The sequence below is a fragment of the Copadichromis virginalis genome, linkage group LG23 (assembly GCF_057382275.1).
Source record: "Copadichromis virginalis isolate Kocher_CV1m ecotype Utaka linkage group LG23, C_Virginalis_male_GT1.1, whole genome shotgun sequence".
NCBI lineage: Eukaryota > Metazoa > Chordata > Actinopteri > Cichliformes > Cichlidae > Copadichromis > Copadichromis virginalis.
In genome coordinates, this window is record NC_140639.1 from 4,141,809 (window position 1) to 4,159,961 (window position 18,153).

General features: G+C 41.8%; 1 protein-coding gene across 2 annotated transcripts in view; it reads right to left on the reverse strand.

The window, feature by feature from the left end:
• Window positions 1-18,153, reverse strand: part of tle5 (TLE family member 5, transcriptional modulator) — a 53,027-nt gene that overhangs the window by 19,542 nt on the left and 15,332 nt on the right. For both annotated transcript variants that reach the window (XM_085449205.1, XM_085449204.1), the window contains exons 2-3: window positions 9,771-9,859; window positions 2,841-2,904 (exon numbers count right to left, since the gene is read on the reverse strand). In XM_085449205.1, coding sequence (XP_085305331.1) covers window positions 2,841-2,904; window positions 9,771-9,859 — 153 coding nt within the window. The remainder of the gene's footprint in view (window positions 1-2,840; window positions 2,905-9,770; window positions 9,860-18,153) is intronic.

Genomic DNA, 18,153 nt, shown 5'->3' on the forward strand with positions numbered 1-18,153 from the left:
AAGCAAACCAATTTATCAGTTTTGTTTTGGCCAATCTTAGCAGCTTCACCTGAGTAACTTGTTGGCGTCTTCACACGATCCAAAGGCAGGAATGTTAAGTTTCCTGTTGATTCTTGATTCGCCACATGTAAGATAGGGAAGTTCATGTGGTTGCAAACCATCCAGAGTGAACCTTGCCTTTTGACCAGTGTCTGCTGGGACTGGCTCCAGCCCAGTTTTCCCTCCTGGCTGCAGTATTGTTCTGAACGATAGATGCATCAAGTCAGAAGAAGTAGAAGATGTGGAAATGGGAAGCAAAGTTTGCTTCAGAACGTCTGACATCTCTTGATGTGTAATCTGGGAATCTCTGAGCTCCTGCACTGATATATCATTGAAACTGCAGTAAAGACCAACCCACTCGAGTATCCTGAATCAGTGTGTTTCTGTTTTAAGATTTAAGATGTCCAAAGTGCAGCTATCACATTAGAAAAAATGAAAGACAGAAAGCTAAACTTTCTGCTAGCTTTCCTTTCTTGTAGCACCAGTGTTCCCTTGTGCTTATATTCAACATATAAGAAACATATGATCTGGTCTTCTTAACAAATGTAAGAAGCACTCAGTTAATCAATTTTGTGCAGAAGAGTCAAATATACACTCTGATACTATTATATTGCAGACAGAATCTGATAAAGAAAGTCTAGCTTAACAATGGAAGCTGATAACCACTGCTGTGATACCCATTTTCTTAAACTAGAGTTTTAGGGGTTTTCAAGCCTGGCTATGTAATGTAATGTAATGTAGCACCAAGCTGCTAACTTGTACCAAAGCTGACTGTTGTTAAGCAAGAAAGGTTCAGTAACTTCAGTAAAAGCAGGAACAACCATCTGTTTAGAAATAGACACATTAAAGACTTACATTATCTTGTTAAAACTTGGTACAATATAGGACTTTGAAGTGGTCCTAAGAGATAATGATCTGTCCCTTAGTCATTTAAAAGCAGGACCACAACATTTAAGGGGATAGAAACTACACAGAACACTCAAACTGAGCTTTGCCTCCATCAGCCTTTGAATTACCCATTGCATGTATGCAGCCTTGTCTGGTTTCTGTCTTTTAAAGTGTCCCTTAAATTGATTTAGCACATGCATCACAGAGTCACTGAGTGAACTGGAGGCAAAGGAGCACTCTTAAAAAGAAAAAAGAGATGCTTTGGTTAACGTTGCCAAAAAACAGAGCAGCTGAAAGTTGTATATCACTTTGTAGTGCCTCACAAGCTGATCAGAAAAATACCAAACCCTAATGAAAACTTTGTGCTGATAATATCAGCCTGCAGGCTACTAAACAGTCTGTAGAACATTTTTCTGACTATAAAAGTCATCAATTTGTGCAGCTGCGTTTCTTCAAAACATTTAAATGCTTAAATCAACTATTACCTATAATCTGGATAAATCACTGCAATTACACAAAGAAAAAACACACAAATCAGAATTTGCTGGGTTCTGCAACACACTTTAGTAAGAGTTTCCATTTATTTCTGAAATTCGTGGCATCGGTTTTTCATTAAATCTGTTTTACACGACTGTGCTCTTGTTTCAGTGGGTGTGTGCTTATGTGCACAAGGACGACAATGCCCGAGTGTGTGTGTGTGTGTGTGTGAAACTGTGTGTACACATGTCTGCCTGAAAGATACACAGAGGAATTATGTGTTTGTATGTGTCTGCTGCCCTGCTGATGGTGGAGAGAGCAGTGCGGCAGCGCAGATGAGATGAGATTAAAGCCAGTCAGAGGATCAATTAGAGGCAAAACATCAGACGGCTACACAGCTACGGCCAGCAACAATGAGATTAGCCCCGAGGTGGAGCAGAGAGCAGGCAACCACATCTGTGTGTGCATGTTTGTGTATGGATGTGAATGTGTGGACAGAGACAGAGAGATGGGGGGGAAAAAAGAGGAAATGAAGGGGGCTGGGGGAGGCGAGTAACACATACATTAACTACAGAAGCAAAAGGGAACAAAGCATGAAAAATTCTGGTTTATTTCAGTTCAGGTTTTGTTTTTAGGGAACATGATACCATCATTTCAATCATGTTACGTGTTGAGATTTCAAGTCTAACGGGGCTACAATCAACACCAGTCAGCAACTGGATTTGATTGCACTGCGCACTTTAGGGTTTCACCAACATGTCCTTCAAACTGAACTAAAAGAAAATGTTTTTTCCAGATATGATATCCTAATTTGAAGGATGGCGTTATCTGTCTGTGCCAAAATTGTGCAAATCACGGCTGGAAAAAATTACATTTTACGATCCATTAGCACGGCAAAAGTTTTGTTTGCTCACTTAGTCCAATCTCCTCCTGCTGCAGGCTTCGCGGCTCTGTAATAACATCACCCAACTTCCTTCTTTGTTCGCTGACAGACAACAGCCTTTGTTCCAGCAAACACTAAAGGGACATGTCGCTTGATCATTAAGGCATGCTTTTTCAGGGCATTTGCTGAAACAACTGATGCCGTCCGTTTTCTTCGAAGAAGAATCTAATTAAGGGAGTTGTTAGACTGTTTAGATGAGTTTGGAAAATTAATAATGTAACTGTCAGATTCCCAAACAAAGGAAACATTTTTAAAGAGAAGCACAACGACGGCGTCACTTCTTTGCTAACTGAAATCATTTGCAAGCAATTTTAAGAAAATCTATGAAAATGACTTGCTGTGCAAAAGGGAAGATGATGAAGGGTATGGAGGAGGTAGAGTGAAAATACAAAGAAGTTGCACAACAACCAAAATCTACATTAGTTAAAAACAGTGAAAAGATGGCATTTTGTGTCAACCATCAGCTCTGACGCGCAGCACACACATAACTCACCATGATATAATGGCGCTGCATCTCTGACTTCTCACTGGCCAACTTGTCACACTCGAGCTTCAAACTGGAGAGAGAGGGAGGGGAGAGGAGGACAGAGTCAGACCTTGTTATTCAGCTCGACAGTCTTCCTTCTAAAAGTGCTGACACCAGGTGACTTCTACCCCCCTTCATCATCATTACCTCCACTTTCACCGGCAGCACTGTCATCACTTTCATCATTGCTTCAACCGCCACCATCATCATCATCATCAGCAGCAGCACCACCTCCGTTCTCATCATCCCCCGCCACCATTTTCATCTATATCATCGCTGCCAACTGCATCATCATCATTAGCACCATCATCATCATCATCATCCTCGCCTTTATTAGGTCAGTGGCAGCGTGTTCGCCACACCTGACATGTGTCGATTGACAGGAGCAGGTCAAACTCCCTCTGAACTCCAGAGACGAGCCGAGCCAAAATGTCTGCTCACTAAATCAAAGAAGAGGCAGCGAAGCAAAAAGTCTAAATATAGTGTTGACGCGTTCTCTGCGACCCTTTCCCTGCGACAGCCATTAGCTGTAATCATGTCAGCGTTGATGTCACGCGAGGCGACAGGACAAAGGAGGATGCATCAACAAGTCAGCCTGATTGTCAAATAAAAACGACAGAGGTGGAAAAAAAAGAGCCCCTCTGTGATTTTGATTGAAGCAGCCTTTTATAGCGTGTCAGTCACAGGCGGAATCATCCGATGTGAAGCGTGGGTAAGACTCATCAAAATATGCAGACACACATGCTAGATAGGTTCAGATTTAGGATAAGTCTGTAACCTGTTTGATGGTGTGTGTATATTTATGCAGGGTTGTTCTTCGCAGCTGTCTGCAGGAATGACAGCTCGATTATAGCGAGCGATGGCTCAGTCTTTGTCGCTGTTAGTCTTAACTGGCAGGCTGAACACCGTGTTACACACAGGCAATAATGTAAGCTTACTCATACACACAGAATTGTGCTGCTTTTTCTATACTTACTGTAGCTACTGCAGTGTAGACTGCAGCTAGAGCCTCCACCCTTGCCCTGACTTTAAATACAAAAACCACAATATAATGAAAAAGTATTCAAGACTGGTTTGTGATAGGATGCCACCACAAATCCAGTCAAGAAATTTCCATGGTACTAAATATTCTACAGTCAGCCGTTAGAGGTATTATAACAAAGTGAATGCGACTGGGAATGACAGCAACTCAGACATGAAGTGGAAGGTCCATGTAAAGTTACAGAGCGGGGTCAGCAGATGCTGGGCACAGCACAGTGCACAGTGCACGCCAACTTTCTGGAGAGTCAATCGCTACAGACCTCTAAACTTTACGTGGCCTTCAGATTAGCTCAAGAACAGTTCGCAGGGAGTTTCATGGAACGGATTTCCACAGCAGCTGAGGGGATTATGGAAGGGGTTGTATTTCAGGAGGTGGGCTCAACCCCTTAATTAATAAAAGGAACTCTTAATGCTTCAGCATCCCAAGACATTTTGGACAATTTCATGCTTCCAACTTCGTGGGAACAGTTTGGGGATGCCCCTTTATTGTTCCAACGTGGCTGCAGACGAGCGCACAAGGCAAGATCCATGAAGACATGGTTGAGCGAGTTTGGCTTGGAAGAACTTGACTGATCTTCACAGAGTACGAAACCTGATTTGGATGATTTAGAGCAGAGACTGTGAGCCAGGCCTTCTCGCCCAACATCAGTGTCTGACCTCATAAATGCGTTACTGGAAGAATGGTTAAAAAAAAGAAAAGAAATTCCCATAAACGCAATTCTAAACCTTGTGGAAAGCCTTCCCAGAAGAGCAGAAGCTGTTATAGTTCCAAAGGGTGGGCTGACATCATATTAAATCCTATGGATTAAAAAACGGGATGTCACTGAAGTTCATATGCGTGAAAGCAGAAAAGTGAATGCTTTTGGCAATAGAAAAAGCAAGTTTTCACAGTACTATGCAGGGCTGTGAACTCCTTACTGCTTCTATAGGAAGTAGGAGGTTAAGTAGCAGCCAGGTGCTGCTAATCAAAATAAATTTATTAACTCATCAACCAAGAGCTACATCTCAGTCTCCAGAGTCCTCAGATTGAATTTCATGACTGCACAATTGTAAAAAGACTAAACAAATAAGGCTTGATGACAAGGCAAGGAAAGCCACAAACTCAGTGGATGAAACAGGTGCTGAGAAGCTTTCTCAATTCTATGGAATTCACCCAAAGTCCAAGACTCCAAGGATCTTCCAGAAAAAAAACCCAGAAGAGGGAACAAAGATTCATGTCTATACCACTATCCAGGACGTGTGGAGCAGTCATGAATAGTAAGATGCCCTCCTAGAGTGAACTGCAAGGATTGCTGCTAAGCAGTGAGAGTGCCTCAGGCAGCAGAAGACAGAGGTGTTAAGGAAAGGCGAATAAGACCAATGCTGATCCATCCACCATTGGCAGACAGAAGAAAAAACGTGCACCAAAAAAACATCCTACCAGTAGGTACAATTTACAAAAGGCCAGGGTGAACAAAAACAAACACATTGTTCAGATAAAAGCAGCACTGGAAGAGGCCCCTTCAGTCTAGTTCATTAAACACAACCACAATTGCGGAAAAAAACTGCTGACTTGACTCTTATCCAGATGACAATCGTGAATCCCACAGCCACAGAAGGTCATTACTGAAAAGTGGATTTAAGCATGTTAATGGAGAGCTGACTAGAAAGGAAAAGCAAAGCAGAAAAAGAAACAAGGACGGCTGCAACCTTGAGTGGACTGTGAAGGAAAGTTGATTCAAGAACTTGTAAGAGTTTCACAAGGAGTACCTGAGGCGGGTGTCATTGCATCATCAGCCACCACCCACAGAAATGTTCAGGAAAGGAACTTCAACTAGTACATTTCTAATATCAAGCCACTCCTGAACCAGATGCAATGTTGCAAGTTCTTATCTGGGCTAAGGAGAAAAGGAACTGGACAGATCCAATGTATCATTTCATTGGAAATCAAGGTCATAAGGAATAGAAAAAGAGTGCAGAGGCACAGAAAGTAAGGTTGGATTTTGATGTCCAGTGTGATGTTTCCACAGTCTGTGAAAATTTAAGATGCCATGTCATCTGCTGGTGATTGGCTCACTGTGTTTTATCAAATCCAAAGTCAATACAGCCATCTACTAGGAGATTTCAAAGCACTTTATCCTTCCATGTGTTGGCAAACGTTATGAAGATGCTGCTTTTCTTTTTCAGCAGACCTTAGCAACTGCATCCATGCCAAAACATTTGCTGAACATATTATTAATGGTCAGCAAACATTATTTTGCAGAGGTTTGTGATTGGCTAGCCATGTCCGCTGACCTGAAGCACATTGAAAATCCATTGTCAAGAGGAAAACTAGAAACAATTGATCCAAGAATACAGATGAGATGAAGGCTACTATCAAAGCTTCTATAAAAGTTTGGCAGTGCCACAAGCTGACCACCTCCACGCCAAGCCGCATTAATGCAATAATTTGCAGTAAAGGACCCCCAAGTACTGAGTGTATAAGTGAAATTGAACATTATTCAACTGGATTTCTCATTTTCATGAGCTATAAGAACATAATCATCAAAACTAAAACGTTAAAAAAAAATAATTAAAGTTTACCTTCTGGAATGAAAATTTTTATTTAGTTTTTTTCGCACAATTGTAACTGATGATGGGATATCTGTGTTTGTAAGTAGATAGAAACATCCTCTTCTGCCTTATCTCAGCTCTCACGGTGCTCTCACAGCAGCTGTTCCTAATGTAAACGCTAACAGCCAAACAGTTTACCTTTTTTCCCCCGCTCTGTCTCCTGTGTTTCCTTTTCTGTCTCCCTTCCTTTTATATGTGTATTTTCTGTCACTCTGAACTCTGTTAACAACTCTGTAACCCTGTTACTTCCTGCTTTTTTGTTAATAAGTCACCTTGTGTGTCTTGTGTGCTGGTTTGCCTTACTGTGTTAGCATTTTCCCCTCGTCTGCTCTGCCCTCATTAGATTCACCTGAGTCTTCTTTCCCAATTAGTCTTCTCTGTGTATTTATAGATGGTCTCTTCCTCCTTTACTTGTCAGTTCATCTGAGTTGCTTGGCTGTTTTCCTGTCTGGGTTACTGCCTCTGTCTTTCTCCACGTCTCTGTGTTGTTCTGAAGTTTTAGCTTCTCCTTTTGGCTACTTCTTCGTTCTTCCATTTATTACCTTTAGTTTGACATTTGTCATGCCTGAGGTTTCCTTTTTTTAAAAAAAAATCCAACCAGCCTCCCAGTATCAGCTTTGAGGTCTTCATATCAGTAACATTTTTAATGCCCTTTATTTTTATTATTTATTTGCCATAATATTTAAACTCATGTAATGATTGGTTCTTGCAGCTGAAAACAAGGATGTCATCTTCGTGCATGACAATGTTTCTCAAGAATCCACACGTGTATAAAACAAGTAAACAGTGACCCGCTTTAAAAGAAAATCCACTCTGCAGCAATAACACTCAACATTTATCGTATCAACCATCCAACTCTTTTTATCGATACGAAGAAATTGAGAACAGTTGCAGCCAAAATGCAACCAAGCAAAATAAAGATGTGCACTTGTTGGCTGCTCCAAGCTAAGGATATCTGGTTATGACTTCTCACACCTTGGTAAGCAACAGATGTCCAACCTGATAACACTGACATGTGTGAAGGTTTTTTTTTCTTTGGGCTGGTGATTTTAATCCTTAATCCTGTTTTCGTACGAGCAGCCTCCACTCGCCCAAAATGTTCCCCTTCCCACTTACATAAAACCCTTAGCGCCATCCCTGTGTACATGCGTAGGCTGTATGGTGGGTTGTCATGACAACAGGCGTCCCCGCTGCCAGCCTACCTGGGATTGGCTCCGTGCCTCCTCTGATTGGTGCTCAGCAGCCCCCGGGCCTGCGCCACTGTTCTCAAACGACACTTTGATGGAGTTTTATTGCCGATTCTTCCGCCTCTAAATCGCTCCTGCTGTCATCTTTATTTTGATTTATGTATTCCCTGATCTATTTATGCATGTGAACGAGGGGAGGGGAGAAGAGACGGGGGAAGGAGGGTGGGCTGTCGGGTGGGAAGAAGAAGACAGCGACAGCTACAATGCTCGGTACTATACCCGGGGGAATGCCTGCGGTACATTTGCCTTTTAAAGTCTTCAGCAACAGACACACGCAGCTCAGCAGAATACTACAAAGCCTCGTCTATGGCTCCCAAGCCCCCCCACCCAATCCTAGCTCCCCTCCTGAGTCAATAGGAACTGTATGCATGTTCTGTATGCTCAGACAAAAAAGGCATTCTTTCAACTGCGCCGTGACTCTCTGAAGGGGGTTAAATGGTGCTGCTCACTGTTGTGGGAATTACAAAAACCAAAGTCGAGGAAAAAGACGCACAGGGCATTACTGCAGCTTTAGAATCCCCTACAAACAAAAGCGATCAGACCAGAGCAAGGATTTTACACACAATGTGTTACTCTTTCATCTGCCTTTGCCTGTGTCTGTAACCGGCTGAGGCAAGCCTCTGGAAGGTTCTGGGAGTACAGGTACAGAGGAACAAACCAACCTCCTCAGGAAGGAAGACAGGCTTCAAAGACTCCACTCGCACAAAGAGTGGATTTCTTGATGCAGACCCCGTGGCATCCCTCCTCTTTACAACAGCTATCAAACAGATCAGTGAAGGTCGGAATTTGGAAGCACCTCAGACTTCTGGAGCTGTAGCGGTATTTAAGCAGTAAAGGAAGATCAATAGCCGAGGGTAAACGAGATTGATTTAGGTATGAGTCAATAAAGGCTTCCTTAGTGTGCAGTATGGCAATAGAGCTGAGATACTACTGAAACAAAGGCACACATCTCCATTTTTTTCTTACCACAGAACAGTTCTCTTCGAGTTCACACTGTGCTTGGCTGCAAACATTCATCTTAAAAGTCTAATGATTTTTATTTAAATTCTTGAAGGTATCCTGCAAACAATGATACCATTTGTTGTTTTTTTAAAGTGAAAATACAGACTTAACCCTGGCACTGTTATCATATTTTGTTAATTCTTTGTATTCATCCATCCATCCATTTGCTTCCGCTTATCCTTTTCAGGGTCGCGGGGGGCGCTGGAGCCTATCCCAGCTGTCATGGGGCGAGAGGCGGGGTACACCCTGGACAGGTCGCCAGTCTGTCGCAGGGCCAACACACACAGGGACAGACAACCATTCGCACTCACATTCACTCGCACATTCACACCTAGTGGCAATTTGGATTATCCAATTAACCTATCCCCACAAACTGCATGTCTTTGGACGGTGGGAGGAAGCCGGAGTACCCGGAGAGAACCCACGCAAACACGGGGAGAACATGCAAACTCCACACAGAAAGACCCCGGCCTGATGGTGGAATTGAACTCAAGACTCTCTTCTTTGTATTCGATTAAATTTAATTAAGAGGACGTGAACCATCAGCAAACCCTCTGTTTGCTACTTCTTTACAATTCCTATAAAATTAATTATCACTATTATTATCTGAATTTATTTAATATTAAGACAGTAAATGTTGTCTGAATATGCTCACAAATATAAACTACTTCGCTGTCCCTGAGTTTTAGCTAGCTGTAGAGTCAGGCAGTTTCCAAGTGTTACTGTTAGTGATTATTGATGTAAAACAAAGTGTTTAAAAAAAGAAAAAAGGACATACATCCGCATTAAAAGCCATTCTGACCAAGAAATGGTAGGTTTTTGTTGCCACAACACAGCTCAGTTTATGTTTAACATACCGGCTACTGGTACACAAACACAGTATGTTCAATAAACAGAAATCCTGAAAATACACATGTACAGCCTGGGGATATATTCCTTATTAAAAAGAGCTGCACTTAACAGGCTGTCATATGTACAGCTTTTCAATTTTGTTTGCATGCAGCAGTGTTTTCACCTGTGGTATTGTGCTTGAAGAAACTGGAACTCATCCTTGATCCTGTCACAGGAATCAGAGGTCGTGAATTTCAGCTGCTGCGATGAGGCCTGCAAAAACATAGAGAGAAAAACGTTAGAGAAGAGCTACTGAGAACCATGTTGAAAGAGGAAACAAAAAAAGCAGGATAGGTGAGTGAAGGCAAGAGAAGCAAGAGACCAACGTGGAGAAATAATTAAAAACACGAACATGAAATCAAACAGTTTTCAATTTGCTACAGTCCAACGAGCAAAGCATTACGAAGAAATTGGTTGCCAAGCATGTTTCCAAGTGCGACGGGCCAAATGAAAACCCCCGAAACTATGTGCATGCTCAAAAACAGAAACATCTAAACTTAACGTTCCTGCCAGCTTTTTAAACCCCTGCAAACGAACTGTTCTCTTACACACCCGCACACAAACCTGACCCACACAGAGATATAATTAGCCATAAATAGATTAAAACACACCCCTACTTAACCTTCAATAGACATAACCCAGACTCAGTCTGTCCTTGGTTTGGCACACACTGCTTCTTTACAGTGCTGAAGCAACCTTATGAGTTATTAGCCAGGGCCGTGATGAAAAACAGCCATGCTGTGAGCCATAACATCCTATTGATTGATGATGCATGAGGTACAATGGTAATACAAAGTGGGTAATGATTATCTTAACATTCCTTTTTGTTATTCCAGCATTCACTTTGAGTGACAGTGAGTAAACATTTAGGCCTGCTTCTTGTATAACTAATGATACTTTTATGAAGATACTTTATAAAAGTATCTTTATGGGGAATTTAAATTCCAATGCTGACGTTATGTGTCTCTCTGCCACACTGTAACAGTACTTGCAGTATTTGTAAATCCCAACAACAGCTGCTTCAAGGCACTTTATATTGTAAGGTAAAGACCCTACAATAAGACAAAAGAGAAAACTCCAGAAATCATATGAACCCCTATGAGCAAACAGTTTGGCGACATGGGAAAGGAAAAACTCCCTTTTAACAGGAAGAAACCTCCAGCAGAACCAGGCTAAAGGAGTGGCAGCCATCTTCCATGACCGGTTCGGGGTGAGTGAATGAAGACAGGACAAAGATATGCTATGGAAGAGTGCCAGAGATAATAATAGCAAATAATAATTAAATGCAGAGCGGTGTATAAACACATTGCGAGTGAAAAAGGTTACTGAAGGAGAAACACTCCATGCTGGACACTCACTGGACTGCCCCAGGACCCTAGATCTATTGCTGCTGGTTCCTACTCTTGAAAGTAGAGTGGGTGCCTGTCTCCAGAATCCAAACCGAAAGCTGGTTCCACAGAAGAGGGGCCTGAGAGGTGAAGGCTCTGTACAATAACCTCAGTTTTATCTGAAGTTAGAATCAGAAAATTTGAGGTCATCCAGGTCTTTATGTCTTTAAGACATTCTTGCCGTTTAACTACTTGGTGTGTTATCGGGCTTCATGGATAAAGCTGGGTGTCATCAGCATAGCAGTGAAAATGTATGCTATGCCTTCTGATGATACTGCCTAAGGGAAGCATGTATAATGTAAACAGAATTTGTCCTAACATGGAACCCTGTGGAACTCCATAATTAACCGTAGTGTGTGAAGAGGACTCTCCATTTACATGAACAAATTGGAGTCTGTTAGATAGACATGATATAAACCACTGTAGCACAGTACTTTTAATAACTACAGCGTGCTCTAATCGCTGTAATAAAATGTGATGATCAACAGTACTGAAAGCTGCACTGAGATCTAGCAGGACAAGCACATAGACGAGTCCGCTGTCAGAGGCAGTAAGAAGATCATTCGTAACCTTCACTAAAAGGTGTTTCAGCCAAGACAGCAAGTACTGTTATGAATAACTACAGAGACTATGTTGTAACTTACCCATATGCTAACAAAACAGGTATGACATAGTAGGGCACAGACACAGGATTTCTGAGAATTTCCCCTGTGCTGTCTTGGAAAGAGGATATTGGAAGCGGATACTTTGAGTGCTGTGGGCAGGGTTTCCATGGGGCAGGCTTGCTCCGACGTGTACTTTGGATGCTCAGTGATGTTGGGATCTGTGCCTTTAACTCTCCTCAAGGCATTCCTGAGGATTCTGGCTGGAAGCGCTGTCTTGTGGGTGCTTCCTTGGTTTCCAAAAAGTTTAAGATGGGTGGTATGTTTCAAGGTAAAAATCACATTAAATTCCACTACTCAGGGTTTCCCTTCAGATGACTTCATTTGAATTTGCTTCAGTCGCTGTTTTTTTATGTTGTAGCCAAAGTCATGTTAAATTAGCATACATAAAATAACACAATGACACTGTCTGTTTGGAGCTAATTTGGAGAATCACCTGACAAGGTTGTTTTTTCACCACATTAATACAAAAAAATAACAGATTTGGTTATGGTGACGAGGACCATTATTTGTGTTTCACTGTTGTCTTTTTTAAGATTCATTTCTGGCATTCTGCCTTTATTGATAGGAAAGCACCGAAAGCAGACAGGAAAGCAGGGAGGGGGGAATGACACACAGGAAATGGTCTGAGGCAGATTCAAACCCAAGCTCCTGCAGCAGCCTTCAGCATAAGCAGTGTCAGCTCATCTCTGAGATATTTTGCCGCCACTGATGCCTTTAAAAAGAATCTTAAAAGTTCATTTCTTGGGAGGCAAAGGTTACATGGGTTGATAATCGTCTTTTAACAGTGAAACAGATAAAAGACAGTAAGGCTACCTATTTAAAAGTTTGTGTTACTTTAAAGTGGTTTAACTCAAAGCCATGTTTTAATGCCCAGAGTGGCCTGTGCATTCACAATTAACCTGCCACACAGAAAAAACAAAAAACAAAAAACAGAGCGTTTTAGATATACTGTGATTCAAATGACAACCATGTCATGTCAAAGACACATTGGGATTTTTAGCAAACAACATCTTTTGCCTAGCCTGGATGTTGCCATTAGCCCTTATTGTAATTCTCTCCACACTACATTCCCCGGGCAGCAGTGGATGCACTGGTTGTGTGTTGGAGCACAGAGAGCATCAAACCCAAATAGGGACAAAATCTCATTATTTCTCAGCAGGCTGCATAATGGGTCATGTGGGGGGGGAGAAAAAAAAAGAAAAAAAGAGACATTTTCCACACTGCGATCGAGCAGTTACAAAAAACCATCAGAATTCTGATTGCCGCACTTACAGGAAGCTAGCCCGACATTGTTAGGAATGACCTGTCGCATTGTACCCCGCTCACCACGACATGCCGCTCAGTCTCATTTTTAACTGCAAATAGCCTCCTCTGCATTCATAGAACAATAGACTGAGACTATACGAAGCAACAAGATAGCTTCAGGTTGTAAGAGCAGATCTATTTGATTCACAGGATAAAGTTTTTTTGTTTCTCTTTTTTTGTTAATGGCTCGGTAGCGAGTACTCTACCATGGTTTTAAGTAGGGAAGGCATTCTTTCAGGGTAACAACATTTGGTATCCTGTACATGCATGAAATGCGTTTCGTACTATGGCCGCAAAACATTTGGAAATTCAGAAGCGCTAAGGTCGGAAGAGGCACAGGCACTTAAGACTTTTATTTAGAAAAACATAAAACGTGCAGTCCTGTAAAACTCTGACAGTGACCTCGGCCATTACACATCCAAATGGTACGAGAAGCCCTGACATTATAATTCTGCCTACAGACACAAAAAAAACCCCAATCCCAAACAAACCAGTCTGCTGCTTGGAGACAGAGGCTTCGACTGTAAAGAAGAATAACCTTTTCCATTATCTCTCTAGCCAGTACGGCATGGACCAAGCTCAGCAAACAACAGCTCAGCTATATGGGCCTGTGCCACACAGAGCCTGTGTCAACACAAGGCACTTGGCTAGAGGCAGCCGTGAAGCTCACACTGCACTGTGTGTCCATGCTTGTGTGTCTATGTACAGGTTGCCCCCTGTGCCAGAGGGCAGAGCTGTTGCTCAAGATCCGATTTCCTCAATGTGAACTGTAATATGCAAGCGTTTAACATGCCAAAGAGTCAGCTGCCCCAGGTAGCTGAAGAAGAGAAAAGAAGTGGAGGCAGAAGGAGGAAAAATAAGAAACAGAAAAAGCAAGAAAAGGAGCAAGAACTTTCTAAGGCTACGTCCACACTAATGCGTTTTCAAACGAAAACGCGTCGTTCTCTCTCCGTTTTGGCCTCCCGTTCACACTGAGACGTTTTCCTCAAGGAAAAAAATGCAGCGTTTTGGAAACGCTCTCAAAAACGCATTCATTTCAAAATGGAGCTGCCCCGTCGCAGTGTGGACGCTCGAAAACACAGACTTTCTAAAACAATGCCGCATTTTAGTCATGTGACCAATTAAACAAAGCTAGTTGAGTGCATTATAAAGCAGTTGTTATGATTGCTCTCAATTTTGACAGCCCTAAAAAAAAAAAAAAGATTAATATCAGTTTGTACATGCTCCAGATAGCTTTTCTTCAAATCCTTTAATTCTCACTCGCTTTCGCGCATGCGCAGGACTGGAACGTAAGCGTTTTCGGTCGTTTCAATGTGGATGCACGCCTCTGTGAAAACGACTTCAAATCTATCCGGGCTAATGTGGACATAGCCTAACAAACACACCATAAAACCAAACACCAAGACTCACAAGGGCCAGATTAGGGCTTTTATGGCAATAACAGCTTTTCTGTCTCACCTTCCCATCACTATCTTGTGAAACAGGTGAGAAATGTTGGATGCAACAGCAAAAGATTCACATTCTATAACAGCCTACCAGCATGAAATAAAAAATAAAAAAAATCAGCTTTTGGCTGCCATAGTTATAACATGTCAATTAATAAACTAAACTGGATAAAGAAACAGCGATGATAGATCTGCGTGACGTATCAGGCAAGATAATGAAAATGTCACATTAAAAAAGTCATTTTTAGTTTAGTACATCACACACAGCACACTGAAGTCGCTGAGGACAAGTGGCTCAGTTTCACCAAAAATGACAAACAAACAGTGTCTGACAAATATTGCTCCTCCACATTTACAGCAGCCACAGCCTGAATGACAACATCTGCAGCCTGCACGAACCTGACGCTTACTAACTTATCTACTTTGACTCCAAATCGCTGATGACATTTTCACATCTGATTGATAACTCTGCTTCTTGAGTAATTATTCTACACTCTCTACTTTCAGCTTGATATTTTTCATTTTATTTCATTTATTTGTGCAGCAATGGCAACACTGTCATTTACCCCAGTGCATCATATGACCCTAAGGGAAAGAGATTTGACTATATTACTTGCAGCGCTGGGTGTAAATATTGTAATCACATTACCTTTTTCAGTAATGCATTACTGTACTAAATTCAGTAATTAATTTTCAGTTACAATTATTAGTAAATTTAGTTACTAATTAGTTAAATGCATTGCAAAGTCTCTTCAGTTTCTCCAGAAATGTAAAAAAAAAAAAAAACCTCAATCAGCTTATTTCAGTTCATGTGCCTGCAGGAGGAAAAAGGTGGCGTGATCTAAAGCCTTTAAGGCGGGGAGATATAGACTTTACTTTTATTTGTATTGCATAAAAGGACATGGTGATGGTGAAATGCAAACTGTGTCGTATGTAGGAAGGTCGATAGACTGAGTGGTTGGCAGCTGTCAACAAGTGGCTGCATAAGCCACTATAGCTTTAAAAGAAAAAAAATGCTTCACAGTTTTAAATATATTTTAAAACTCTACAGCAAAATCAAACCCCTTTTCTGATAAGACATCCAGCAAAGTACAAGAGCTATGAGCACAGTTCTCACAGTGCTAGTGAGAGATTTTTACCACTCTACAACCAGAGTATGTAGGGCTATCCGAGCGCCATGAAACATACATTGTTAACCATGTTTATTATCTCTTTCTCTGTCAGTGACTAAAACAAGGTGCTCTATGGGGACCTGAGAGCACACAACAGATGGATGCCCATAATGTTAATGAAATACTGCCGTAATATTGTGACACATGCCATCTGCGGTGACAAAAAAAAAGGTGCTTGCATGCTGCGTGAAGTGGATGTGTTTGTCCAAGAGAGAGCTGGGCTAATGCATGTGTGTGTGTGCGCGTGCGTGTGTATCATTTTGTTTGTGTTGCAGAGGGATAGCCTAGACAGCGTAAACGGTTGAGAGGATGTGTGTGTGCACATCTGTGTGTGGGGTGTGATAAGCCTCTATATATGGTGCTTGGCTGCCAGAGGAACAAATATTCACTGCCATGAATCATACACAAGGATAAAACAGCCCACACACACACAAATTTGCATAATACACACACACACACACACACGTGCGCACAGCACCTAAATGTAGGACAATCTCTAATTTGATTCTGCCCTGCTCCTTTGAGACGTAATTAAAGCATTAAAAAGCTTTGTGCGCTGGTGAGGCAATTGAGACAGTCTTCAGCGAATAAATGGGATTCATCGTTTCAGGAAATTGCTGCCCCACCTCCATCCCCCACCCACCAACCCTAAGCACACTCATCGCCCACCCCCGCCCCTCCCCACGCACCCACCCTTCCTGGCCTCATCATCTGGTCCAATCCATGTGAAGTCTACTGTGAACCATAATGTCTATTTTAAATAAGAATCAGGCAAAGGCCGTTTCTGCTCCACGGATCAGTCGACAAAAGCGATGGCAAAGGATGGAGATTACAGAGGGCACTCAGCTTTACGCACACACACATAGATCACACTACAGTGATTAGACACACCAACAATACAAGAATACAGTGGAGCATTTAGACACACCAACAGAGCGGAGACAGCAGCATGTATCCACACACACACACAGTGACGCACGCACGCACGCACACACACACACACACACAAACACACACACACAATAACAGCAGGATACATTGGAAAACATCCTCCTCAGTATAAATCCTGCCTGAGGGTAGCAGCAGTGTGGGGATTGTATTTCCTGGAGCACTGCCTAACTGTTTACATCTCAGCCGGAGTGTGTTTCTGTGTGTGTGTGTGTGTGTGTGTGTGTGTGTGTGTGTGTGTTTGCGTGCATGTATGTGTGTGCTGGGGGCAGGGATGAAACCTTGGCATTGTAATCACTCACTAATGACTGGATGTTATCTCACTCCCACTTTTAAATGAATGCAGAAGATCCACACTGACGAACAGTTGGCCTATTTTTCAATGCCAGGATGTGTTTGCTCCATAGCAACAGTCTCAAGGATGCCATTTGAGCCATCCGGCTTTTCTGTCCATCACAGATTCCCACTGCCCATCTGAGTGTGGAGTATAGGCATATTATTATTCTTCAGGCGTGACGTTTTTTTCTACGTGACTGAAAAGAACAAGTGTTTCCATCTGATTTTTTTTTTCTGCTGAAAGCAAAAAAATAAAGAGTATTCTTTTTTTTAGCTGAGTCTGATGGTGAGATTATACATTTTATGGGTAATTTACTGCTGGCAGTATGCATGTGGGCGATGCCCCAGTTCAACTTACTTTCACACCAAGTACAAGTGCTTACATTTAGACATATCTTAATACCAAGGACTCAATAATAATAATGCAGATTTTCAACCATAAAAGTGAGAAGCACCCTAAAAATCCAGTGATAATGTACACCAAATACTCGTCATGAATCTGAATCTGTAGGCTCTGTATGATTCGGAAACCAGCACATATACCTGCCATGTATTTTACTGACTTTATGCAACAGGAATAAGTAAAGACAAATAGATAATACACAGGAAATACAACAATAAAACTCAGTGCTTTTTTTAAAATACAAACACTTCATGACTATAAAACTGATATGCACCACCTGTGTACTACTCTCACACCTGCTACAGCCACGTTCACTGACTGCAGTAGAAATGCGGTGTTGGTGCATCCATTCTGTGCGCTGTCATGATTTAAAATCAATGGGAGATTTCCTCAAGAGCAAAGACGGTGACATAAGTATAACTTCCAGCTGGAAGAGTGTGTGGAGTCAAAGTCTGTAAACTTTCTGGCAGCTTTTATTAAATTTGATGATTTTATACAAGCAGTTTTTATGCACTAGTATTCACTGAAATTTAACTCAATTTAGATAGCATGTCAAACCTGTGTGTACAGCTGCTTTATAATGCTACAGTCACACCAGAGAAAGCAGCAGTCGGAGACCGCAGAACAACAAAAGTATTGCAACGGTGTGAAAAAATAATTTGCAAACGCACCGTCTTTGAAATAGCCGTTTCAAAGATGGAGTCAGTCTATGATTTAATGGGGAGAAGTTGGCAGTTAAGTGCAATCTGTTTGTGATTTAAAAAAAAATCTGCAAACCTGTGGCTTTCAACAGAGAAATTCACATTAACTACTTGCATTCGGAGTCCAGCCAGTAATGCACGGTA